The 26739-nt window shown below is 50.4% G+C and overlaps 2 protein-coding genes across 6 annotated transcripts in view; both read right to left on the reverse strand.

Moving 5' to 3' along the window:
• Nucleotides 1-599: 599 nt before the first annotated feature.
• On the reverse strand, nt 600-15875 carry LOC116588874 (probable E3 ubiquitin-protein ligase makorin-1). Of its 3 annotated transcripts, XM_032340540.1 has the most exons (10): nt 15479-15875; nt 13721-13762; nt 12565-12647; nt 6579-6698; nt 6141-6385; nt 3941-4035; nt 3590-3762; nt 3384-3494; nt 1244-1362; nt 600-992 (listed from the first exon to the last, which is right to left on the reverse strand). In XM_032340540.1, exons 3-10 carry the CDS (start codon nt 12630-12632, stop codon nt 877-879), a joined length of 1047 nt encoding a protein of 348 aa, XP_032196431.1. In that variant the 5' UTR covers nt 12633-12647; nt 13721-13762; nt 15479-15875; the 3' UTR covers nt 600-876. The 3 variants fall into 3 exon arrangements, with proteins under 3 accessions (XP_032196431.1, XP_032196432.1, XP_032196434.1); XM_032340541.1 differs by lacking the exon at nt 15479-15875 and having other exon boundaries at nt 13721-14037; XM_032340543.1 differs by lacking the exons at nt 13721-13762; nt 15479-15875 and having other exon boundaries at nt 6579-6641; nt 12565-13601.
• A 1998-nt stretch (nt 15876-17873) lies between these two features.
• The window catches only part of PPARD (peroxisome proliferator activated receptor delta), an 82091-nt gene continuing 73225 nt past the window's right edge, over nt 17874-26739 (reverse strand). For all 3 annotated transcript variants that reach the window (XM_032340539.1, XM_032340537.1, XM_032340538.1), the window contains 5 exons: nt 23705-23859; nt 22795-22933; nt 21328-21530; nt 20699-21149; nt 17874-19952 (listed from right to left, as the gene is read on the reverse strand). In XM_032340539.1, the coding sequence (XP_032196430.1) occupies nt 19705-19952; nt 20699-21149; nt 21328-21530; nt 22795-22933; nt 23705-23859 (1196 nt within the window). In that variant the 3' untranslated portion in view covers nt 17874-19704. The remainder of the gene's footprint in view (nt 19953-20698; nt 21150-21327; nt 21531-22794; nt 22934-23704; nt 23860-26739) is intronic.

Raw genomic sequence — 26739 nt, forward strand, 5'->3', positions numbered from 1 at the left:
CAGGGAGCCTGCTTCTCCCTCTGCCTCTAGCCTGCCACTCTGTCTGCCTGTGCTTGCGCTCTGTATCTCTCTCTCTCTCTCTCTCTCTAACAAATAAATAAAATCTTTAAAAAAAAAATCTTTAAAAAAAATAATAAAAATAAATAAAAAAGAAAAGGTCTTTGGTCTTCAAATGACCAGCTGTTTGGGGGTGTGGGGGACAGACCCTGACAAGTAGTGGGTAGGTTCAGGACTGCTAAATAAACTTCAATGCCTTGCAAGTTCTCCATTCTCAGCTTTACACCATGATGGTGGCTCTGGCTTATGCCCACTAAGGTCGGCATTCTAGCCAATGGGAAGGAGAATAGGAAGGAAAGCTCTAAGAGTGGTTCAAGAACCCTGGAGTCCTTTTCATGAGATCCATGATGTTATTACTGTTTTGCTAATACTAAAATGTTATTTGCCCTCTCTATCCTCCTACTCTTAGGAGCATAAAGTGAAGCTTTGCCAAGGTCAAGTGACAGGTGATACTGCAACAGAATGAAGGCGGAAACAAGCCTTGGTTCAGGGGGAGGGCATCTGGGCTATGAGCACTCTTTAGATACCAGCAATGATGGCTTAGATGCATTTTATTGGTTTTCTTTCAGAATCTTACAAAAGAGCAAAGTTAAAAACCAAGTCCCTGGCAAGAGAGTGAACGCTTTGTCTTTGCAAGAGCCCTCCACCTCTTCCCTTGCTCCCCAGCTGTGTTGATGCTGCGCTCCATGGGCACGGAGGGTTTGCTCCTTTCAGCCCCCACCAAGCCCTGAAAGGGAAAAGACCTACCACCTAGCAATCCCTGCCCCTCAGCCCCATCCCCCACATGTTGATCCTGGTTACAGAATGCTGAGGTAGGAATCATGGGAATCCAGTAAGAGTTCTGAACCCCAGAAGGCCATGGCCAAGGCACAGTCCATGAATAACACTTCGTCTTCCTGCTCGGTGCCCCCTGGGAACGCTGCTGGGCCCAGCACCTGGGAACAGAGAAAGAAATCAGTGAAAACCCATCAGTTTCAACCCCATTGCCCCAGGAACAAGGGAGTCAAGGCTGATATGTAAGATCAGGCAGGTTGTACATATACAAAGATGCTGCATCCCAGCAGGTGCCTTTATCATTATGGACATGATGTATGGCTTTTACATTTATCGCAGACATTTATTATAAACATGACCAGCAGCCTCCCTGTCCCATATCCCTGCAGTTACCACCTCACTGAACAAAGTTTCTCAGTCCAGGGAGGATCAGAGGTCAGGGCTTCATCCGGGAGCTGGTGCAGATAAATGCAATCAGACTTGAAGGGGCAGTGGCCATTCCCTTGCATGAAGAATCGGCACCGGATCTGGCTAGGAGAGGACAGAAGGAGAGATGACTGTTGCCTTCAAGCCCTGTTGCCCCAGGAAAAAAAAAAAAAAAGCTAACATGTAAGGTTGGGTAGGTTGTACAATACCACAAGTGTACCACTCTACCACTCTTAGTTAGCCAACACTGGTGTCAGGGTATAGATTTTACTACATTTATTACAACTATTTTCCAGCAGATGGCAGTAAAATGTCTTAAGGGATGCCTTTCTCACAAGTCCCCCAAGGTCTATTTGGGGGCAGCAGTGACCCTGGGGATCTCTTTTCCTTCTTTGAACGAAGTTTCAATAATACCACCAAAGGAGCGAAACGTCAAATACAGGAGAAGTTTGTGGGCCACCAGTGATTGGCTTATGTAGGACCAGCTTCCTTCTTGCCGAGAGGATGGATGGGAGGGAGAAAGAAAAGGATAGAGGGCCTGTTAATAGCCTTTTCTCTGCATTATCACTCCCTGCTCTACACCTTTGAGTCTTACCCACTTCTTGCAGCCCCAGGGTGAATGCAGGACCCTCCCTGCATTTCTCTTCTTCCTCCTCCTATTTACCCAAACCTAGCGTCAGACAGGACCCCCTCCATCTGGACAGCCTACAAAAACCCCACTCTCAACCTGTCCAAATCCCCCATCTGTTCCTCTCTCTCTGCGCTCAGGTGATAGTGCCATTCTGTGGCCACCTATGCTGAAAATATTCACTTTTTTTTTTTTTAAGATTTATTTGAGTGAGAGGGAGAGTGTGAACAAGAAGGGTGGAGGGGTAAAGGGAAGGAGAGAAGCAGATACCCCACTAAGCAGGTAACCCAATGTGGGGCTCGATCCCAGGACCCTGAGATCATGACCTGAGCCGAAGGCAGACGCTTAACCCACTGAGCCACCCAGGCACCCAATATTCATCATCTTAAATCTTCCTTCTCCACCTCACGGCCAGTTGGCCACCCAGGTCTAGCCCTTTTTCCTTTTAAGTCCATATCCCCCCGACCCCCTTCCTCCCAGGATGCACTAGGAGTCAGAATGCCTGGGTTCCAGCCCCACTTTCTCACTGAAGTCATAAAGACATGCCTCAATTTCTTCTTCTGCAGCACAAGGATTGTAAGACGCCCGAGTTCATGGAGCTGATAATGTACAAAGTCTGTTCTACATATTAAGCCATACCTCTTCTAGCACCCCGGGGCCTGGGTGCTCCCTTCTGGCCACTCCTGACTGGTACCCCAGATGCCAGTAGTCACACATTTTGGCCTGTCTCTGCCTGGAGTGCTTTCATTTCTCTCCTCCTGAGGGGCCCCTACTCCTCTTCCAACACCCACCTCAAATATTTCATCCTCTGTGAGATTTACCCAAGAGTTTTGTCTCAGTCATTTTATTGATCTAGCTGTTATAATCCACAGACAAAATCCAGGCGCCTTCTCAAGGACGTGGTATGTCTCACAGGTAGAGACAAGATCTTTTTTATCCCACCCTTTATCCAAATATACTTTGCATATGTCATGCATAAGTAACCCTTTGGGAAGACGGCATTAAGAAGCTTTAACTGTACCTAATTCCAGATATGGATGTATGCCCGCCCTCCCCAATGGATGAAAACTTACCCACCTTTTCCTTGCTCCAAGGGCTGACCTTTTGGTCTTCTCAGAGACCCTGTGTTTTCAAAAATCATCTATGCAACAATATGTATTCATATCAATCTATCATCTTGCTTAAAAAACAAAGAACGACAACAAAAAAAATCAGAAGTAAGAGCCAAGCAGGGCTTCTCGTTTTGCTGAGAAAACCAGAGTTGGCCAGCATTGACCTTGAGCCAGGCTGGAAGAGACACTTGGACTTGATCTGCTGCTGCCATCTCAGCCAATTTCCGAAATAGCAGAAAGAGCTCACATCTTTGTCTGCCATCTCCATCACTCTGAACTTCTAGGATTTGGGGGATCCCAGGCTGGGAACCAAGGCTGAGCAGGAGTGGAGCAGGGGCTGCCTTCCCCACTCCCCTAAGCGGTTATGGTCCTCCTGACAGGCTCACCTGGTCCGAGCCTTGAAATTCCTGATGAGCTGCTCCTTCTCAGCCCCCTTGATCACCCAGAATTTGTGGGGTATGAGGTAGCTGGAATGGACCCGGCACTGGGGACAGGCCCTATACAGGTGGTAAGGGGTGGAAAATAGTCAGGAACCCAGACCTCTCTGAGGGGTTCCCTCCCTCCCTGCCTCCGGGATCCTCCTGAAACTGACTTGATGACGTCCAGCGGGAAGTTCTGCTGGCTCTTCCTCCACGTGCGCAGGCAGCCCAGGCAGTGGGTGTGGCTACAGTTGGGCAGGATGCCAAACATCCGCTCAGCCTCTGGCTTGTCCCACACCTTGTCCATGCAGATGCCACATACAATATCCCGACTGTCCTGCTCCCTCTGCAGCCACACGCAGGGGCAGAGCACATCCATATTAGTCCCCCTCCTCCCGCCCAGACACACTGCTGCCCCAAATACAGCCCCGGGGACCATGGAACCCTCCTCCAGCAGGGCTGGGTGGCTTAGAGGTCCAGTCAGGCATCCTCTGCCACTGGCCCTCCCCCGCTACCTGCTGTACCTTCTGGTCCAAGCTGTGAAGTGGGCCCACGAGCTCCCGCACTGGATCTGACGGGGGTTGATTTTCCTGGGAGTAGCTGTGTTCGCCATCAGCAGCTGTTGGGGGAAACTGGATCCATTCATTCTTCTACTCATTCAGGCAACACCTACCCAGCATCTGGTGCACACCAGTCTCTACAGGCACGCAACGTCCAGCCCCCAAGTAGCTCAGAATCCAGGCAGAATTCTAAGTCTCTAATACAACCATTGAGGACCATGCTGTCCAATAACAGCAGGCACTGGCCACATGTGGCTAGTGAGCACCCAAACGGCAGCTAGTCTGAACGGAGAGGTGCCAAAAGTGTAAAATACACAGGAGATTTTGAAGCTGAGTACCAAAAAAGACTAAAATATTCCATTAATAACTTTTTTTTAAAAAGATTTTATTTTTATTTACTTGACAGACAAAGATCACAAGTAGGCAGAGAGGCAGGCAGAGAGAGAGGAGGAAGCAGGCTCCCTGGCTGAGCAGAGAGCCTGATGCGGGGCTCGATCCCAGGACCCCGGGATCATGACCTGAGCCGAAGGCAGAGGCCTTAACCCACTAAGCCACCCAGGCGCCCCTCCATTAATAACTTTTTATATTGATTACAGGCTGGGATAATATTGGATATATACTTTTTGATAAATTGGGCTAAATAAAATATAGTATGAAAATTAAACTTCACCTAAGTTGCTTTTTACTTTTTTTTTTTTTTTAAGTAGTCTCCATACCCATACCCAGCATGGAGCCCAACACCGGGCTTGAACTCAAGACCCTGAGATCAAGACCTGAGCTGAGATTCAGAGTCAGACACTTAACCACTGAGCCACCCAGGTGCTCCGGCCTTTTACTTTTTTAACATGGCTACTAGAAATATTTAAATTGCATATATGAATTGTGACCACTTCAGAATACAGTTTGGCAGTTCCTCAAAATACTAAACATGGAGCTACTATACAATCCAGCAATTCTGCTTCTAGGTATATACCAAAGAGAAATGAAAACATGTATGTCCACACAAAAACTTATACATGCACGCTTATATCAACATTATTTGTAATAGCCATAAAGCAAAACAAATGTCCATCAACTGATGAAAAAAAAGACAAAAGGCAGTATTTTCATACAGCAGGAGATTATTCAGCCATAAAAAGGAATAAAGTACTGGGGGTGTCTAGGTGGCTCAATCCGTTGGGCAGCTGCCTTTGGCTCAGGTCATGATCTCAGGGTCCGAGCCCCACATCAGGCTCCCTGCTCAACAGAAGGTCTGCTTCTCCCTCTGCCTGCTGCTCCCCCTGCTTATGCTGTCTCTCTGTCAAATAAATAAAATCTTAAAAAAAAAAAAAAAAAGGAATGAAATACTGATCTATGTTACAACATGGATGAACCTAGAAAATGTTATGCCAAGGAAAAGAAGCCAACCATAAAGGGCCATATGGTGTGTGACTCCATTTATATGAAACGTCTGGAACAGGCCGATCCATTGAGACAGAAAGTAGTTTCATGTTTGCCAGTGGCTAGGGGGAGGGGGAGGGGAAGGTACTGCTAATGGGTTTCTTTCTGGGGTGATGAAAATCTTCTAAAGTAAGATAGTGGTAATGTTTGTACAACTCTGAATATACTATAGTACATTGGATTGTATACTTTAAATTGATGAATCTGAATTTTATCTCAACAAAGCTGGTAAAAAATTGTATGTGTGACTTCTATATCAGCTGGACAGCACTGAATTAGAGCAGTAATTTAAAAAAAAAAAACACTCACATTTTCTGCTTACTCTGCATCCAGTACTGTGAGTTAAGTACATCACATTTATGAACTCACTGCACTTCATAAAACCCTGTGAGACAGGTACTGTTATCAGTGTCCTTTTGTAGATGAGGACATGGGTGTCCAGAGAGCTCAAGTGACTTATCCAAGATCACACAGCTGCTAAGTGGCAGAGCCGGCCTAAGAAACTAAGGTAGCTTGACTCCACAGGCCCCATGATACTCTGCTTCTAGAACATAGATAAAGACAGAGCTGTAGGAAAGTTTCCCTCTAGCTGGGAATCGTGAAGTGAGAAAGGGATAAAAGAAATATAAACCTTGCTCAGAGATAACACAGGAACCTTTGTCTTGGATCCCACTTGGGCCCCCCATCTCACCCCTCACCCCCGGAAGGGCCCCGGATGACTTACATGATGGTGAGAAGGATTTCCAGGAACAGTCTTCAACCTCATCGACCTTGCTGGCCAACCCTGCCAGGCCAAACTCCCTGCCCCAGCAGGCCCTGGGCCAGTCCCGGCCCATAGCCACAGAGGGCAGGTAGGTAGGCTCAGAGCCCCTGCGGGTCAGCCCCAGCCAGGGTCTTGGCAGGGTGACACATGGCTCCGAATGGTGCCGGCCCCATTCCAGGTGGCCAGGGGGCTGAGGGTGCTGATAGCTGCATTGGGAAAGAGAAGAGTGAAGGGAGCAGATAGGACCCCCCAACCCCCATCCCAGGGCTTGGAGCTAGCTCAGCCTAGAATTTGAAGCCGAGAGGGGAGAAGAGGCTTTGGGAAGATGCACGGTGAATGGAGGGAGGGTTCCTCCTGTGTCCCCAGTCCTATTCCCCACTCGAGGATAGGAGTGCTTACCTGCATTGATCTCCATGGAAGCAGAAACCTCGCCAGAAGTATCTGCAGACCTGGGACTTCTTCCTGCCTTGTGCAAAGTAGTAGCTCATTGCCCAGCGACCGGCCCCACGGGCAGAGATCCTAAGAGATTGCCTGAGTCAGGCTCAGCCCCATTTTTAGCTCCTGCCTTTGTGATCCTTAGACAGAAAGGCTGTAGGATCGGAAAGCACAGGCTCTGGAGTTGGTCCTGTGTTCACATCCTGACCTTCTGGGGTGCATGGGGTGAGCAACTCAACTTCCCTAAAGCTTGGTTTCCTCATCCTTAAAATTAGATTAGCAATGCCTCATTGTTGCCTCAGGGTTGTTGCAAGGGTTCTTTAAATATTTTAGCATAACACACGTAGTGGGTACTTAGTAAATCACAGTGATTACTCTTCCTCCAAGCACAGAGTTTTGTGGGCTCTGGAGTCAGAGCTCTGCATTCAAATTCCAGTACCAGGGCCAGCCTCTTGGGCACAGATCTGTGTTGTCACACTGGGTTCCTGCACTTACTTTAATGATCTGCTCTTATCCTCTTGAAAGGATTACATTAAAAAAACACGTTTTGTTTATTTGAAAGAGAACATGGTGGGGGGCAGTGGAAGAGGGAGAAGGAGAAGCAGGGTCTCCACTCAGCAGGGAGCCTGATGCGGGGCTTGATCTCAGGACCCAGGGATCATGACCTGAGCTGAAGGCAGATGCTTAACTGCTTGAGCCACCCGGGTGCCCCTGAAATGATTACATTTTTGAACAAGGGCCCTGATGTTCATTTTGAACTGGGTCTCACAGATTCCTTAGCCGGTTCTGCCTGATACTTCTACTCTTTGGTTGTGTGAGCTTGGACAACCTTTCCATTCCTCAGTTTCTTTATCTGTAAAATGGGGATAATATTAATACCTATTTCATGGGGTGAGGTCAAATTTAAATGACACAGTATATTTAAAGACAATATATGGAGGCATCTGGGGTGGCTCAGTTGTTTAAGCATCTGCTTTTGACTCAGGTCTTAATACCGGGGTTCTGAGATCGAGCCCTTCATCGGGCTCTCTGTTCAGCGGAAGTCTGTTTCTCCCTTTGCCCCTCACCCTGCTCTCATGTTCTCTCTCACTCAAATAAATAGATAAAATCTTCTAAAAATTTTTGAAAACAAAGACAATATATATAGTGAGCCCTCAATAAACATTAGCTGTTTTCATCCTCATCATCACTACTACAAGGGCTTCTGAGGGAGGAGGTGGGAGGCAGAAAAGGGAAGGAGGAGGCTGGTTTGGGCAGGTGTTTATTGAGAATCTACTATATGTTCAGGCCCGGACCTGGGAATGAGGACAGTTGTCATGTGCTTCCTTGCTTTGAGGGCAAATGAGACCACACATGAGGTGCCCAGGGCGTCAGGGATGGGGATGGTCTCAAGAGAACACAGACCACTAGCCCAAGTTGACAGTCCACCTTAGAACGGCCAGCACCATTGCCCCAAGAATGGCCAGTGCTGAGCCCCAGACAGAGAAGCAGGCAGAGGGAGGGGATGATGGACGACAGCTCCCCCCTGCTCCGGGCTTGCTGGGGAAGGTGCCAAATCATGGGTCACATGGTCCTTCATTTACAACAACAACATGGAACCCCCGGATGAAGAACCTGCTTTTGGAGCTCCCATTGAATTGACCAGGGAACCAAGAAATAGGGCCACGACTCGTGGGTGGGGTGTGAGGCGTTCCCGTCAGACACAAAATTTCAGGGGATGCCCCCCAAAACCCAACACAAGAAATCCTATCTTTTTTTTTTTTTTTTTTAAAGATTTTATTTATTTACTTGACAGAGAGAAATTACAAGTACACTGAGAGGCAGGCAGAGAGAGAGAAGGAAGCAGGCTCCCTGCTGAGCAGAGAGCCCGATGCGGGACTCGATCCCAGGACCCTGAGATCATGACCTGAGCCGAAGGCAGCGGCTTAACCCACTGAGCCACCCAGGCGCCCAAGAAATCCTATCTTAAAGATCAAAATACATGCCCAAGAAATTCTACCATGACCAAAATATTAAACTCATAAACAAAGAGAGGATTCAGTCCCACACAAGTTATCTGATTTGCCTCCCCCAGTCCAGGCCCTGTAAGAAGGGCACAACCGATCCAGGCCAGCGCTGTGACGAAGACTCAGCAGGGGACAAACAGCAGGCTAGATGGGGACTGACTTTTGACAGGGTGGCTGGGGAAGGCCTTGGAGGAGGCAGAAGAGATAATAATCATTATTCCAGATAGAATGTTGTGCTGTTACATAATATAATGATAATAGTAGTATTGTTGCTTTTTTTTTTAATTGCCTTGGAAATGTGGGAAACCATTGCATTTCCCTTTTTTTTTTTTTAAGATTTTATTTATTATTTGACAGAGAGAGACGCAGTGAGAGAGGGAACACAAGCAGGGGGAGTGGGGGAGGGAGAAGCAGGCTTCCGGCTGAGCAGGGAGACAGATGTAGGGCTTGATGCCAGGACCCCAGGATCATGACCTGAGCTGAAGGCAGGCACTTAACAACTGAACGACCCAGGTGCCCCAGTATTGTTGCTATTTTTACAGAAGCTATTATGAGGGCCAGGAGTGTAACGTAAGATCATTAGACAGTAAGTTTTTTGATAGACTGCTATGTAAATTTTGGCATTTAGTTCAGAGGAAATTCAAAGAATACTCTTGGGTACATGTGTGGTCTCTCTAAAATAAATAAATCTTTTTAATTTTTTTAATTTTAAAAATTTTTTTTTAAAGATTTTATTTATTTGACAGAGACATAGGGAGAGAGGGAACACGAGCAGAGGGAGTGGGAGAGGGAGAAGCGGGCTCCCCACTGAGCAGGGAGCCTGATGCAGGGCTTGATCCTAGGACGCTGGGATCATGACCTAAGCCGAAGGCAGACACTTAACCAACTGAGCCACCCAGGTGCCCCCAAAAATCTTTTTTTTTTTTTAAAGATTTTATTTACTTATTTGTCAGAGAGAAAGCATAAGCAGGCAGAGTGGCAGGCAGAGAGAAAAGCAGGCTCCCTGCTGAGCAAGGAGCCAGATGTGGGATTCAATCCCAGGACGCTGGGATCATGACCTGAGCCCAAGGCCGTGGCTTAACCGACTGAGCCACCCCAGCATCCCCCCAATAAATCTTTTTTTAAAAATTGAAAGTAGGGGATACCTGGGTGGCTCAGTCAGTTAAGTGACTGCCTTCCACTAGGGTCATGATCCCAGGGTCCTGGGATCGAGTCCTGAGTTGCGCTCCCTACTCAGCGGGGAGCTGGGTTCTCCAAGCCTATGCTCGCTATCTCTGTCTCTCTCTAATAAATAAATAGAATCTTTAAAAAAATAAAAATTGAAAGTAGAAATTGATGTTGAACCCTGGCTTATTCTAGCAAAAAATAACATTTATCCACGGACACAGGAGCTTTTGGAGGTGGGGAAGGGGCAAGAAAAAGCAACTGTCCTATCTCAGGAGAAAGTTTTCTAAAGAAAATTCTTTGTTATTTAATAGCTGAAAAAGTATGTAATATATCTAAGTTGTTTTGATCAATTGACTACTACTAAAAACAAAATCCAAAAAAAAGTAAGTTTCACAAGTATTCTTGTTACAGGAGCATAGACTATTGTCATCAGTAAAAGATGGAATCTGAGAATAGAAAAATGTTAAGATAAAATCCTGTGGGTCAGTGAAGTAGAGAAGGCATTCAAGGAAAAAAGGAATTATGTAAAATTGTAAGAGCCTGTATTGGGGGCACCTGGATGGCTCAGTCAGTTAAGCATCTGCCTTTGAGTCAGGCCATGATCCCCTGGGATCCTGGGATCAAGTTCCAAGTCAGGCTCACTGCTCAGCAGGGAGTCTGCTTCTCCCTCTGTCCCTCACCCTGCTCTCGTGCAATCTCTCTCTCAAATATTTTTTAAAAACCTGTACAGCCTGTGTATACACACATATAAAATACATATATTATATATATTTTTAGATGGAGGACATTATATGTAAAATCTCTCTGGTAGTTAGATGCTCCTGGATAGATGAAAGAAAAATGTACTTACCCACAGCCACCCTGCTCACCTGCCATTTCCGGTCAGCTGCCCACACACCAAGTTCATTGGCAAGACCCACAGCCAGTGGCCCAGAATACCTTGGAATGAGATTTCTACCCAGAACTACAGCCTGCCCTAGCCCAGTGCTCCGTGATGCCTGCTTATCATTCTCACCACCTGGCTTGGAAAAAGTGAGAAGCTGCTGCAGGACTGAGGGCAAGTTCTTGTGGGCTCAGGGCTTTGAACACATCCCTCAAAATCTCAAGGGCCAGCCTTGGAGAGGAAGGATTCAGAAATGGCAAAAAGCATGTGATTTAGTGATGTATCTTCTCTTTAAACACATCTTTTAAAAAGCTCTTTTGGGTTTTTTTCCCCCAAAGTAATTGTTTTATTATAAAGTAGGACTATTAGTAATACTTTAAGACATGATCCTCTTTGCAACAATTTATGTGATGATGCAAACCACTAGGTAACTTGGTGCCTGGACGGGACATGTGGTTTTCCAGATTTCTTTTAGGAGGTTTCAAAAGAGGCCTAGGCTGTAGGTTTCTGCTCTTAGTTACAATGTGGGGAGTAAACCAGAAGAGGCTGGGCTGGAGTAGGGACCAGGCCAGTGGGTGACAAAGTTCGGCAAGGTTGGGGAAGGTGGAGGGAGGGGTGAGGGGTGAGGTGTTAAAGAGAGTATCCATGGAAGGTGGGGGTAGGTAACCCTAGAAGAGGAGCCAGTAACCCTCAGAGGAAGCACTTGTAGGTCTTCTCTTCAGTCCAAGGATGGAAATCCGCTGGAAGGGGAGATGTGCTGGGATGGCTTTGCCTTTCCCCAAGGACCACCACTGAGGCCAATCTCCAGAACCGCCAAGGACGGGGCCACCAACTATCTCCTTCACAGGCTGAGCTCAGGTCATGATCCCATGGGATGGAGTCCTTGTTGGGCTCTCTACTCAGTAGGAAGTCTGCTTGAGGATTCTCTCCCTCTGTCCCTCCCCCAGTGCTCTCACACACTCTCTCTAAAATAAATAAATAAATCTGTTAAAAAAGGCTCTGGTAAGTCCTGCAAAGGAACCTGTTCCATCTAACCCAGCATTGCTTAAACCTGTTTTTACTGTTATTTTTTTAGGCCCTCCATCCACACACATTAAGCATACCAGTGAAACACATTTTGCTTGTGGAAACATCAGATCAGTTTATTTAATCCTCAAAACAAGCCTTAAAAGTCAGGAGTCATTTTTTGTTTTCCAAATCTGAGGCTCAGAGAAGTAGGACTCAGAACAAGAGCTAGGACCCAGGTGGTCTCATTCAGCCCAATTTTTCTCTAGGTAACCAAGATTGACTTGTCAAGGGCAAGGGCTGCCTGATTTGGGGAATTTCTCAAGCCAAGCTCTGAGGCCAAAGGGGAGGGACAGAGCCAAAGACACAGGTAATCCAAGCCTGGGGAGACAGCAAAAGGGGCTTGGTGCTTGGGGTGCTGGAGCAGTGAGCATACCCAAAGGAATGACTCTCTCATGGTGTAATGTTCAACACGACCTGTTTCCATTCAAATGTTTATGAATATCCGGCTCCCTGCAAAGTGCCAGGGCTATAGAGGTTACCAGGACACCAGATCCCACCCTCTGTTTGGGGTTTCTGAGCAGAGAAATCTTTGCTGAGTGGTAGAGAAAGAAGGCAACTGGGGAAGGGGCAGACCATGAGCTAGCCCTGACTGAGCTGGGCAGCCTTGGTATATCTTTTCTCCTCTCTGGTCCCAGTCTTCTCCTCTGGACTATGAGGGTATGGGAGATGATCTCTAGACCCTTCCAGCATCGGGGTGGGGACAAGGAAGCCCCTCCTCCCCCTGATGCACCCCACATTCTTAGACACTGGGCTTTCGAAAGCTAGGCCAAACCTCAAAGCCTTTTCTCCCACCTTCCCTAGGTTCCACTGAGACCCCGAGCCCTACCTGCATGGCCGCTGGGAGCCAGGCCTCTCTCTACCGTGGCGGCTGCCATCTTCCTCTGTGGAGTCCATTCCAGCGGGCAGCCCCTAGTGAGAATCAAGCGGGTTCCTCAGGTGCACCTTTATCCCTCCCTCCGCAGGCAGGGCCAAAAGGAGGAGGGGCTCCACAACCTGACCTGCCCCCTCCCATGGCCTCAGGCCTGCAGGGATGGAGGACCGAGGCAGGAGGGTTGAGGGGGTTTAGCGGCCCAGCCCAGGCTCCAGGAAGTGGAAGGGATCGGGCATGAGGACCGTCAGGGATCCCTAGGTAATTACTGGAGGAAACTAGGGAATGGTTAAAACTTCAAAGGTCTGGAGGGACAGGGTGAGGAGGGGATGCAAGGACCTGGGACCTCGGACCAAAGGCCCAGGAGGCTGGGAGTCTCAGGGCTGAGGAAGTGCTCTGTGGTGTCTGAGAGGGGTTTACAACGGAGGAAGCCAGAGCGGGGCCTCGCTCAACTCCAGGGCTACGTAAACCCCACATTTGGAGCTGAGCTTGGTGGGGAAATCAGGGTAGGGTGGGAGACTTTGGAGCGTTCAGGAGGTGGCTGAAGCCAGGCATGGGGTCCAGGGAGGGCCATCCAGAGTGGCCAGGTCCTGGATAAAGGCTCTGGGGACCTCCCTCCAGGACCAGGATGTTCTTCCTGCAGAAAGTCACCGTGGCCTGCTCTATGCCACTGAAGCAAGTTTGCTCTCCTGGGCACAAGAAATTGGACTAGAGTCCGTGCCTCGGCAAGGTTTACCACGAGAGGCAACCAGGAAGGGGCTTGGCAAGCCTTTATCCAATGAGGAAGCCTCAGATTAGATGACAGGCCATCTGGCAAGCAGAGCCTCTCTCTCGGGCAGGATAAACGCCTGGTGGATTCAGAGCTTGTCGTGGGGAGAACCAAGGGATGGGCCCAAGGAGGGTGGGGAGCTAGCAAGGGGGACCAAGAGGTTTAGGAGTCTTTCCTGTTCTATTTATTTTATTATTATTTTTTTAAAAGTAATCTCTGTGCCCGGCGTGGGACTTGAACCTCAGGACCCTGAGATCGAGTCACACACTTTTCTGACTGAACCAGCCACGTGCCCTTCCGTGGTTCTATTTCTAAGCTACCCCCCACCCCCCAGTCCCATCTTACTCCTCCAAAGCCCGTGCTCTCTCCACTTGACTGCACTGCCCCCTATGGAAGAGAAGTTTAAAAACACCAAATAAGAGGAATTTCACTTAAAGGAGAGATTTAAAAATTAAATTTAAACAACTTATATCTGTCAGTAAATTGGGATCATAGATTGGGACCAATAGTCTTGGACATCTTTGTTATTTCCTTTACTTTTGCTGGATCAAAATTATTACAAGACCGCTGTTCTGAACACTGAGCTACGAAGCCCACTTTGGATCAAAGTTATTTTTTTTTATATACAGTTTTTGTTTTAACTCCAGTTAGTTAACACACAGTGTTATGTTAGTTTCAGGAGTACAATATAGTGACTCAACAACTCCACACAACACCCTGTGCTCATCACAAGTGCCCTTCTTAATCTCCATTCACCTGTTTCCCCCATCCTCCCATCGCCTCCCAAGCAAATCATCAGTTTGTTCTCTAAGAGACCTTTCTGGGTTTGCTGATTTTTTCCCCTTTGCTTGTTGGTTTTGTTTCTTAAACTCCGCATATGAATGAGCTCATATGGTATTTGTCTTTCTCTGGTGGACTTAATTTCACTTAGCATTATACTCTCTAGTTCCATCCCTGTCATTGTAAATGGATTGAAATTATTTTTAAAAAATTTTTATAGGAGCTGCCAATCTTCCTTCTGTGGAGGCTGTGCACATTTATATTCCCACCAAAAGTATGAGAGTGCCTGGTTTTGCACATCCTTTTCAAAACAATATTATCACACTTGTTAGTGTTTCTTAACTTGGTGATTTAAAAGTATTCATTGTAGTTTTAATTTGTGTTTCTCCTACTATGGATAAAACTGAGCATCTTTTCATATGTTCGTTTTTTAGGTAGACGCTATACCCAATGTAGGGCTTGTGATCAAGACCCAGAGATCTAGAGTCAAGAGTCATATGATCTACTAACTGAGCCAGCCAGGTGACCCAAGAATCTTTTTTATGTTTAAAAGGCATTTCTTTCTCTTTTTCTATCTTTACCCATTTTTCTATCAGTTGTGGTCCTTTTACTTATTGATTTGTAGGTGTTCTTTATATATTAAGAAACTTAGCTCTTTGTCTGATTATGTCACGCTTTTTTTACATGATTGATTTAAAATGTCTTAGGGTTTTAGTTCTGGGAATTAATTTCTAAGATGTATATATAGTAAGGCTTTTCATTTTTTATTTTATGGATTCTGAGTTTTGTGTACACTGCATGAAACTTAGAAACTTGTGTGTATACAATAGACTTTTGAAAGGTCTATCCAGTTCAAGATTATATAAAAATCTTTTCCCACGTGTTTCTTCTAGTTCTTTCTAACACTGTGTAAATAGTGTATTTATTGACTGTTTATGACTGAGCCCAAGTGTATCCATTTTCCTATTGATGAACGCTCTTTTGTTTCCAAGTTTTTGTTATTGCTGCAGTGAAAACCTATGGGAGTCTGCTGTGTAATTTGGTGGTTTTCACCCCAGACTGTGGGGTCAGGTCGGCTTCTCCAGGAAGTACATTTGGAGGTTTATCTGCAGGACACTCAGGGCCGGGTCTTCTTTGGAATAACAGCTGTAGGGAATTGGAAGGAGGCAGGCTGGGGTAGAGAGAGAAGTTTAATGACAAGGCAGTTGCAGCGAAGCCTCTCTGGTGCTGGGGTGATCCTTCAAGCTGTCCCATACTGGGGCTAGGTGGCTTGGCCTCATACCCCCATGTTGGCTATAGGCTGCACCTGGGGGGTGGACTTACTGGGGCAAGGCAGCTGCCTTCAGCAAGAGCACTTTCCTGAGAGGAAGTGGGCTGGGAGGCCTGCTGCCATGGCAACTAATGGCTAGGTTCTGAGGGATGGAACCTCCCTGACCGCACCCCTCCCACCCCCAGCAGCCACAGGCACTTTAAGTGTACTAGGTTTTGCCAAGCTGCTTTTCAAGATCATACCAACTTCTACTCTCTTCTCAGTGTCTAAGAATTTGTACTGCTATTCTTCCTGCTGATGTTTTCCATCTTGGGGTTTCCCATACTACTTTCTGGGTAATTTCAATAGGTCTTTCAGGAGGTGCAAAAATGACTTCTTTGGTGGTGTCTAACCTGCGTCTTCTTTTTAAAAAGATTTTATTTATTTATTTATTTGAGACAGTGAGAGAGATAGAGCACAACCACGGGGGGGAGAGAGAGAAACAGGCTTCCCGCTGAGCAGAAAGCCCAAAGCAGGGCTGGGATCCTAGGCTCCTGAGCTCATGACCTGAGCTGAAGGCAGACGTTTAGCCAACTGAGACACCTAGGTGCCTCTTAGCGCTGAAGTTTTAAAAAGCTATTACAGAGGTAGTAGCTCCTAATTTTCTTAAGGTCACTTTCTTCTCTTTTAGTCTAAATATTTGATTCATTTGTCCTGAGCATCATTATAAAGAGATGGACTTGCTCCCCAAGTTTTACTCCTGGGGAAAAATCAGGGGTCCTAAGGCCCCGGATCAATATGCCTCTTCCCAGCTGAGTGGCCCCAGGCACACCTGCTAATCTCATTGTGCGTCCTCACCTGTGAAGGGCAGGTGATATTTGCCTGTAGGGTAGTGGTGAGTTAAGAGGTGAGTATGTAGAATGGCTGGCACGAAATAGGTGCTTAATAAAGAATATCACTTAGTGATTCTAACAATACTTCTCTTTGCAGCCCCGGAAGCCAGGTACCAACAGAAAACTCATACCGAGACGTACCTTCTCCCTGAACTGAGCGCTATATGGTTATCTGGTATCCTGTATTCTTACCTCTTTAGCACTGGTTAGAGGACTGGGAGTTAACAATTGAGGCAGTCTTCCACTTGACATGAGCAAAATAAATCAAGCAAACCAGAAGATTCCATCATAAGCAAGACTATCAATTTCAGAGCCACACCTGTTCCAAGCATTCCTCTTCCTCCTCCTCAGGTCCTCCTGTTGCCCTGGGACTGTCACTCTCCTGACTGAGATGAACCCTATGGGACTTGACAGGGTTCAGATCACTGTGGCCAGCAACAGAGAAACAGGGAGACAAGTGTCAGACTTGGCCACAGCCTTAAGCTTGAGCCTACTGGGGCCGCTCACCTCGAGCTGCTGTCTGTACTTGTGCTGGCTTATTGCAGGCTTTGGGCACCTTTCCCACTCCTTCCTGTGCTCCTCTGTACGTTCGGGGCTGGAAGTCTGCACACTACACTTCCCAGGTTTCTTTAAGGTTTTTTTCAATGGGGGGTCCAGGGAGCCGACTGGAAGACAGGAGAAAGGCAGACACAGCCTCTCCAGCCTGTACTCTGATGGTGCTTCTGGCAAGAGCGGGTGAGTTGGCCCTCCAGGCTTTCTGCTCAGGGGATGAGGTCCCGGGACACAGCAGCATTGGTGATCGCCAGCACCCTGGCAGCCCTCAATGTCCTGTGTGGACTCTGGTTCTGCAGTCACCCCGGCGGGCGGCTTTAGGCTCCCCATTCCTGCAGTGTCCTTGGGGATTCTAATGATGTTGGCCACTAGATGATCCCACTTCCCACACAGCCCCGGGGCTGACAGCATCTGCCCAGCTCCTAATGGATGGCCTCAATTTCTCCTCTTTGGATCTTTCACTCCTTTCAATAGTTCAGTCACACTTTTCTATTGTAAATTCCCCACTTTGAAATGTTTTGGGGGTGCTTGTTTTCCTGGCTGGACAAGCACCAGTCTACCCTGAACTTGCCTCTGCCATCGAGCTGCAGAGTGCCGGGCTCTCCTGGAGCCTCTGTGAAGGTGGTACCCCAGGAAGTAAACGAGGAAACTGGGGTGCTGGCTGAGGAAAGCCCTGGTCTCTTATAGGGGTGGTGCCTCCTCCAGGGCCCTTTGGAGACCCTCCCCGGCCCTCCTCCCGCCTACCAGGTTGGTACCACAGCGTCAAGGGCGCGTATACCATTCTCTCCCTTGTCGCCCAGGTGCTCTATACAAGGCAGGGACCTCGGTCCTCTGCCCTTGCTGACATATGGTGAGGAAGAGGTGATGGGGAAAGACAGATCAGCCCTCCTGGCCTGTACCCCAAAGTCTCATTTGCCCAGCCCAGTTTCCCCCTTCCTCACTGGATAGGGAAGAGGGGGCAAAGTCCAATCAGCCCCCAGGGGGAAAAAAACCTGTACAAAACAGTGTTGGCCTACATCAACTCTTAAATATTTAATTCCCATTTATTTAAAGTTCTGTCAGTCTGTGTACACTATTTATATTAAAAACACAGGAAGCTGGGGCTCCTAGCAAAAATATACATTTCGATTTTGGAGATTGTGTTCAGACACTGAGAAGAGCTGTATCCTCAGCACCAGGCCTGGGTGGGGGAGGGGGTGCGTGGTGGCGGGCGGGGGCAGGCACAGTATCCCTCCCTTCACAGCGCTGGCTCAAAGGGAGCACCCTAACCCCAATCCTTGGTCAGCTGAGCGTGGGGATGGGAGAGAGAAGAATCTTGTCAGTAGAGAATGATCCCAGGGCCTGGAAGGCAGAACAGACGGACAGGACTCTAAACTCAGGTCTTCCCTAACCTTTCTCAGAGACCCTCCACCAGTCCCTGACCCTTCCAGAACAGTTTCCTGCCTGGAGAAGCAGGTTGGGGGCGGGGAGGGGGCTCTCTGACTTCCTGCTCAGACACAGCATCCAAGCTGGGCTTCAGTCCCTCCCCTGAGGCCGAGTACTTCACCTGGGAGGAGGGGAAGGGCAGACCTGAAGGCCAGAAAAGTGGGACTGGGCCTGGCAAGGTCCTAGGGTCACCAGAGGCTGTGCAGGCTGAGTTCCCAGCGACCGGCTGGGTTGAGTGCAGGGGAAGGGAAGGGTAGCACGACTATTGGGACAAACGGATGTCACACTGAGCGGGATCAGTTACCCGAGGCACCTCCCGGCTGAGCAGGTGCTGGGCTGGTTCAGCAGGACACCCCTGTGCAGAGCCCTCTGGCCCATCTGCCTCGGGGAAGGGAAGAGAGGGGTGCGGAACCAGGTAAAGTGATTCAGTGCTTGTGTGTGCTGGAGTGTTGTGTGCGCGTGCAGGGGGAGGTGCGTGAGTTTCATCAGGGGCTCCTGGTTGAGGCTGAGGCCCAGGAACTCCTGAGAAACAGGAGTCGTGGTTGGTGGCTGCTGCAGAGTGGTAGGAGAGGGGGTGCCGATGACCCCCAGGCCTGGGCTCACAATTAAGTCCACTGCCTGCTGCCTTTCTGGCCAACCTCTGCCTCCCTTGAGGTTTGCTCCTCTTCAGTGGGGGCCCCACCTGGAGGGAAGCCTGTCTCCTTCCAGGCTGGGGGTGTCCCCTGGCGGCCAGCGCAGGGAACCATCAGTGACACTGGCCTGGCAAACTGATGAAAAGAAGAGAGGGTGCTGCTATCAGTGTTGCTGGGGTGTGTTGCTGGAGAGGGGTTGGCTGGATAGGGGAGGGCAGTGACAGTCTGGGGGAGGCCTCCTGGCCCTCAGGGGAGGGCCCCGGTGACTCGGGGTCCATTGCTGCAGTCATCCCAGGCCCCACATGGCTTCCCCAGGAAGCCAGGCCTAGAGGGCTTAGTGTGTCTTTGGCTGGCCCGAGTCCTTTGCTGTGCAGACAGGAGAAGGGAGGCGCCCACCCCTGCAGGTGACTGTTTGTGCAGAGGGCAGGCCCATTCCCCCCGGCTCCTGGGGAACAGGGGACGGGGTGGACGAAAGCAGAGGACCTGTTCCATGCTGCTGGTGAAGTAACACAAATTGTCTCCCACAAAGAGAAAGGGGGACAGACATGGGGAGGGGGAGAGAGAGAAAGGAAGGCAAGGGAGGAAAGAGGAGGGAAACCTACAGAAGGGCAGGAAGAGAGAGCGAGGAAGAGCAAGGAAATCAGAGAAGAAAGAGGATCTGAGAGAGAGGCAGGTGAAGAAGGGGAGGCAGGAAACGCGGGGAGCAGGAGGCCGTGTGTCTGAGCGCAGAAGCAGGGGGGCCGCGGTCCGGAAAAGTCCCATGGGTGACTTATGTCCCAGCGCAGATGGCCCGCCCCCTCAGTACATGTCCTTATAGATCTCCTGGAGCAGGGGGTGCAGCGAGGTTTCCGTCTCGGTCTTCTTGATGCGCTGCATCATCTGTGCGTGCTCGGTGACCAGCTGCCGCAGGTCGGCCATCTTCTGCAGCAGCTTGGGGAAGAGGTACTGGGCGTAGGGGTGGTTGGCCTGCAGATGGAACTCGAGGGCACGTAGGATGGTGTCCTGGATGGCCTCCACCTGGGGCACGTTTATGAGGCCTGGCCGGTCTGTGGGGACACAGGGCAGAGGTATGGGAGGGAGTCGCGGAGGAGTTCCCCTACCTCTGCCCTGGGTGGGTGACTTGGCCCAGAGGACAGCAGACCCGCTGCCGCGACAGACCCGAGCCCTGTCCTGTCAGTGACTGTTCCACAGAGAGTTCTAGTCCCTCTGCCCCAGGGCCCGGCCCATCTCCTTCGCCTTTTTGGTTTTCTCTTCTGAGAAAGGGGAGTATGACCTCATGGTAAAGAGACTCACTGCCTGGGTTCAACCCTCATCCCCACCACAGACTAGCGAGAAGACTGTGCACTGGCCTCTCCCTGCAGCCTCTCTGACTTTAGTTCCGTCATCTGTAAAATGGGGTGACAGAAATGCCTTCTGCACAGGTTGCCATGAGAACCAAGTGAGTTATCATCTAGGAAAAGGAACCAGAACAGTGCCTGGCACGAAGTGAGCTCTATAGCACTGTGAGTGTGATGATTATTCTATTTATTACATTGGGATCCAAAAAGTGGAGGCAAAATACGAAGAATCATCCCCAGGAACATGTTGCATATTTCTTCAGTCTTGTCTGCCTCCTCTTCACCGAGAAGAGGGAGCCAATCCTCCACACCATCGGCACCTCGTGTGTCACACTGCCATCACACAGGCACGGCCCCACACTGTTTGCGTTCAGGCCTGGTGCCCCGTGGTGAAGGCCCAACCCCCAGAAAGAATGGGTGTGTGGGGCAGGCCTGCCAGCCCCAGCCTCACTTACCTCCACAGAGAATGATGGCCGCAATGAAGAGAGCCAAGTCACTGTCGTCAAGTTCCAGGGCATTGAACTTGACTGCAAACTCAAACTTGGGCTCAATGATGTCACTGAAGGGCTTCCGGAGGCTCCGCAGGAACTCCCGGGTGACAAAACCAGTGCCGTTGGCCACCAGTAAGCCATCCTTGTTGACGATGGAGGCCAGCATGGCGAAGATGGCCTCGTGCACACCATATTTGAGAAGGGTCACCTGATCGTTGAGGAAGAGGTTGCTGAAGCTGGGGATGCTCTTGGCGAACTCGGTGAGCTCCCGCACGGTCTCAACCGTGGTGTACTGGCAGCGGTAGAAGACATGCACGCTGATCTCCTTGTAGGGGGGCAGGCCGTTCACCAGCTGCTTCCACACCAGGCCCTTCTCTGCTTGCCACAATGTCTCGATGTCGTGGATCACAAAGGGCTGAAAACCAGGCCCCATTAAAGGCCAGGCCTTGGGAGGACCCCCGCCCATGTGCTCCCCATACCCCTGGCCTGTTCCCCAAAGTGAGGGGAAGGAAGTAGCCCGGTTCTCCCAGAAGTCAGGCGGGCGGCAGGCAGGGCCTAGTGCCCGGGCAGCCAGGCCGAGCAGTGACACTCACCGCCGTGTGGCTGGCCTTGCCAGTGAGGATGCCACGGGCTTTCTTTTTGGTCATGTTGAAGTTCTTCAGGTAGGCATTGTAGATGTGCTTGGAGAAGGCCTTCAAGTCAGCCACCTGTGGGTTGTGCTGATTCCCCTCGCTTGCCGTCAGCCCCGCCACCAGCTTCCTCTTCTCGGCCTCTGGCATCCGGCCAAAGCGGATGGCTGGGTGTGGGGTGGGGGGTGAAGAGAAGTCATCGAGGAGCCCAGGCGGGAGCCAACACCTCCAACCTCCTTGTCTCACAACAGGTACGGAGGCCAAAAATGGAGACCCACTTTTTGAGCCCAGGACCCTCAGAAGCTCTACAGCCAGCACATGGGAATATTGGGGAACCCCTCCCAAATGTAAGCTCTAGGGGGACAGGGATTCTGTCTTGTTCATAGTGCCTGGCAAGGGCCCTAATTCAGGGAGTTGGCTGAGCCACTGTGGCTGGAAGGAAGTGCGGTGTGATAGGTGGGAAGACAGTCTCTGGTGTCAAAGGCCCATGCCTGAGCTCCAGGAGACAGGAAGAGGAAGGCTATTTCACCTTTATTCATAAGAAAAATGGGCTAATACTGAAATCTCACTGGATTGTCAAAACAATTGAATAAGAATGTTCACACAGTAAGCACTAAAAAGTTAGTTATTAGTAATGAACAGGATACAAATCCGGCTTCTCTAAGAGAAGAAGTGAGAAGAACTGAGCTGGCCTTGAGATCTCCTAGGAAATCTGCTCAGCCCACCTAAGGAACAGAGCCTGGGAAGATAAAGACTGGAGGGAGGGACCAAGCCCTGGACCTGCCAGGCCCCACCACGGAGGAAATGCTTCAGTTGGAGAGCTTGGGTCCTGCCACCATCTAAAAGGCAAGACAGGGTAGCTGTGGGTGGAGGCATTTAAACAAAAAGCTCTCCCCAGTCCCCCAAGGGGGGCTCTGACTCAAGACAGGCAAAGTGGGGGGCAGATGGGCTCTGTGCAATCCTACTATATGGGGTCTGAAGACAATACCGTAGGAGGCCCAAAGTGCAGGGCAGTCTATCTCCCAGGAGTGGCCCGCCTCCAGAAAACTCCTGCCCGGCTGCTGGCAGTGGTCACTTAAGGCTCCTGCCTGCCTTTACTAACCAGCAAGGGCCCAGGGGATCCCAGGCTTTGGAAGCAGCTTTTTACGCTGTCAGGTCATCTGAGACAGGCTTGGGGTGCTGGAAATGGTGTTTCCAATGTGACTGGAGCTGGGGTCAATTCCCAGTGAGCCTCGGGGATTGAAAGCGGGTGACCACTCTGGGCCCGGGCCCCAAAGCGGATGTGGAGCCATCTGGGGAGGGCACTTTGGTCTTGGGATTCCTGCACACTGGGCATGGCTCTGAGGGCCTCCTCACCCCACCTCAGCAACCCCTTCCCCCCCCACCGCTGGGCCTGCTTTCTGGCCATACTGTGCCTGGGCTGGCTCTCACCATTGTGTGACATGCCCAGGGCCACACATTTCTGGAAGCGGCAGTACTGGCACTTGTTGCGGTTCTTCTTCTGGATCTTGCAGATCCTTTCGCACTTCTCGTACTCCAGCTTCATGCGGATTGTCCGACGGAAGAAGCCCTGGTGGTGGGGGGGTGTCACAGAAAGCTGAGAATCCTGCTCTGCACCCTGGATTCTGGGATGTCAGGGGCCCCAGTGCTGTGTGTAAATGTCAGAATTCCTGAAATTTGGAAGTTACCCGGGGTGGCGGGGGGGCAGGTTTCTTTTGGAGGGAAGGAGAGGAAGATAGAAAATAACGCTAAAGCCTTTGAGATACATCTATCTATATCTGTATCTATCTATCTATCTGTCTAATTCTTCACTTTAAGTGATTCTTTGTGCGTTTGGTAATATAAAATTGTATCATGGCTAACCTGGTTTATTCGTAAATATATCTGGTTCCAGGTATTTTCTAGGCAGTGGTTTAGTAAAAGAATATGTACCATTTTGATGGGTGTGCAGTTAGAAGGATGAACCCAAAAGCACCCCTGGAGAAAGAAAAGTAAATTTTCTTTTCCCTTCAAGGGGCCCTCTTGGGCCTTGAGGTGCAGGAAGCACTTGCCATCAGTGTGACAGCTGAGCCCAAGCCCCTTGTTCTGTTTTAGAGCTATGTCTCCAGAGGGCGCCAGCAGCCAGCCAGCCCAGCCGAGGGGCTGGGGAGGTGGCCAACAGGGCAGGCCAACAAGGGACCAGCTGTACCCAGAGCGGAGGCCTGGAAGGAGCCCAAGGGCCTGGCTGCCTCCTGGGTGGGAATTCCGCAGCAGGTACTGTGACGGCCTGGCTTCTCTGGCCGGTCAGCTCTCCATGTAAACACAGCCCCAGCTGCCAACCACCACTCGCCGCGGGCCCTACCTTGCACCCCTCACATGCGTGAACACCATAGTGGAAGCCCGATGCCTTGTCCCCGCACACACGGCACTCCATGTTGAGGCTGCCACACGAGGCCCCGTCACAGCCCATCTGCAGCTGGTCCAGGAGGGAGGGTGGCGAGGAGCTCCGGGAAAGGTCTGCGGACACACGACACAGGGATGCCTTCACCTTTGGCTGGGACAGGGGCCAGCGGAGGTGACCAGAGCCCACAGGGGCACAGTGAGGGTTGTGGGGGAGAGCCCACATTTCCCAAGCGGCCCTCACTCAGCTCAGACACTTAAGAGCTAAGTGCCGCAAGCAGTCAACCTTTCTGAGGGTTGGTTTCTTCATCGAGAACATGAGGCTCTTCCCCAGACCTGCCATATAGGAGGTGTTTGGGAAATGGCAGCTATCATTATCGGGGGGGAAGTCAGAGCCTTCCTGGGCTGTACTGACCACAGGGCAGGAAAGAGGGGTGTGTGTGCATGTGTGTGCACTGGGGAGGATGACTGTGTTTTGGGGGGAAGGGAGCAAGAGGAGGAAGCAGACAAGATCTCTTTAGACTCAACTTGAGAAGTAGCTCTTGTAGTGTGACAGGCTCCACCGTCTGGGCCTGTGTGGGGTTGTACGGAATGTGTGTGAGGGAGACCAACCCTCTATCCACCTCTCCCGGGAAATTCGACTCTTGGGTGGGCTCCAGAGATGCTCTAAAGCATCTCTCAAGAAGTTCCAATCTGTTCTTTTTTTTTTTTTTTAAAGATTCTTAAGTTATTTATTTGACAGAGAGAGACACAATGAGAGGGAAACACAAGCAGGGGGAGTAGGAGAGGGAGAAGCAGGCTTCCCGCTGAGCATGTACCTGGACATGGGGCTCGATCCCAGGATCCCAGGATCATGACCTGAGCCAAAGGCAAATGATTAAGCCACCCAGGTGTCCCAAGAAGCTCAAAGCCACGCTTACGAAACTTCTTGCTCAAGCAGAAAGAAGGCGGTATCAGTCAGGTCAACTGGGCAGCAAACTGAATTTCCCCAGGTTTTTTTTTTCTATGAAGTGCATGGGACGTCTGAACCAGTGGTATGAGTGGAAGCAAGGAAAGTACTAGACCTAGTACTAGTACTAGACTAGGCAATAACTTCAGGGGTAGATGCTGTCAGATGATGCGGTAATCTCTGGGATACTCTTCGGAATCTCTCCCTTGGACACTTAGCAATGAGCCCAGCCTGAACCTCGGTCTCCCGGCCCAGGGCCAGCCACATGACCCCACACGCCGCCTATCCTGCCTCTGCCACGCTGGCTAGAATCTGCTGTTCTCTGCTCTCTTTCCTGATGACCGAGCAACCTCCTCAGGGTCAGGGGCCAAATCCCCAGACCAGAGAATCATTGGCTCAGAGCGGGCCGGCACCTCAGGGAGACTCACGCTGTGGGGCTGAGCCCAGACTGAACGTTTTCCAGGCTGGTATTATCCCCTGTCTGTCATCCAGGGACCAGGGAGCCTTCTCCCTTTCCGGGCTGGTAAGGGCTGGGGCCGGAGGTGAAATGGCCTGTCCCTCCTAGGGTCTTCACTCCTAACCTTCGGTCATTCTGAGGGGTGTAACCATTCACCTCAGCCCACAAATGGGGGGAGTGGTCTCCCTCTGTCTCTTGGGCACTGTGCCCGGGAGGGCAGAGCCCCTCTGGTTCTCTGCATAGCCTTTACCACCACACGACAGTCCGTGTGCGTTCACTCACTGCTGGGGGCCCTCCACCAGAATGTAAGGGCCACTGGGCAGGAATGCTGCCCCCAGGTGCTACTGCAGGACGGGGAGCAGGCACGGAGCAATGACTTTGGTGGAGTGAGTGGACTTCAAGCTCCCTGGGTTGGTCCTGCGCTCAGCGCCCACTGGATGCAGGGGCTGGGCAGTCCTTGCTGTGCCTGGAGGCAGCCTAAGAGAGGCAAGAGAACTCACGGTATGAGCTGTCGTGGGAAAATGGGAAAATGAGATCATGTGTGAAAACCCTTGGTTGGGACGAGCAGGAGGGTTTTTGGCACTTCCTACTCCAACCCATGTGGTCTGTGTGCAGGTTCACTTTGTGTCACTTCTTGTAAACAGCTGCGTTTTTGTGGCTGACACGTCTGCCTCCTCTGCTAGACGGGGGACATCTCTAATCACACCACCTTTGGATCTCAGAGCTCACCTCCAGCAACGAGTCCTGTCCACAACCACCCATCTCTTGGTGGTGCCCTCCTTGCTCTCCCTCCTGGCCCCAGAGGCTGGGCAGGCATCTGGGCATTTGCACTGCACAGGGCCAAGCCACCCTCTCCCTTCATGCAGCAGACATTTGATGAGCACCTGCTGTGTGCAGGGAAGGATCCAGACCTGCCCTTGACCAGGTAAGGCCAGAACGAGGTGAGAAAGCTGGAGTACGATGTGGCCAGGGGCAACACAGGCCAAGAGGCAGGCAGGTGGTTCGGGACTTGGAAGCACCCACCATTCAAGCAAGAGGCTGTTGGGAAAGGTGACTGCTCCCTTTTCTGGGCTCAAAGATGAGATCCTTGGGAGACTTCCAAGTTGGCTTCCAGATGCTCGGGAAGAGCAGGCATGAGGGTTAAGAATGTGACTGAGTTCAAACAGGTGTCTTGGGCTCAACCCCCATCTCTGCCCTCTAGGCCTCAGTTTCCTACTCTGTAAGATGGAGATGACAGGAGCATCTATCTGAGAGCCATGGTGAAAAGCAACAGAGGTACTACAGAGAAGAACCCTAGAACCTGAAAGTGCATGTGAAAAGCAACATGAGTTAGGACAGTGCTAGGCAGAAAGCTGCAATTCTGCATTCCCCAAGCTGTGTACCCCTCACACAGGCAGGGACCGTGACCTGTCCTCATCTTGGGTTGTACCTCCTCCCCCACGGCTTCATGAAAATTCAATGTGGGCTGGGGAAGGGGGGTGCCTGGGTGGCTCAGTGGGTTAAAGCCTCTGCCTTCAGCTCAGGTCATGATCCCAGGATCCTGGGAACGAGCCCCACATCGGGCTCTCTGCTCAGCAGGAAGCCTGCTTCC

Source organism: Mustela erminea, chromosome 4 (assembly GCF_009829155.1).
Source record: "Mustela erminea isolate mMusErm1 chromosome 4, mMusErm1.Pri, whole genome shotgun sequence".
Lineage (NCBI taxonomy): Eukaryota > Metazoa > Chordata > Mammalia > Carnivora > Mustelidae > Mustela > Mustela erminea.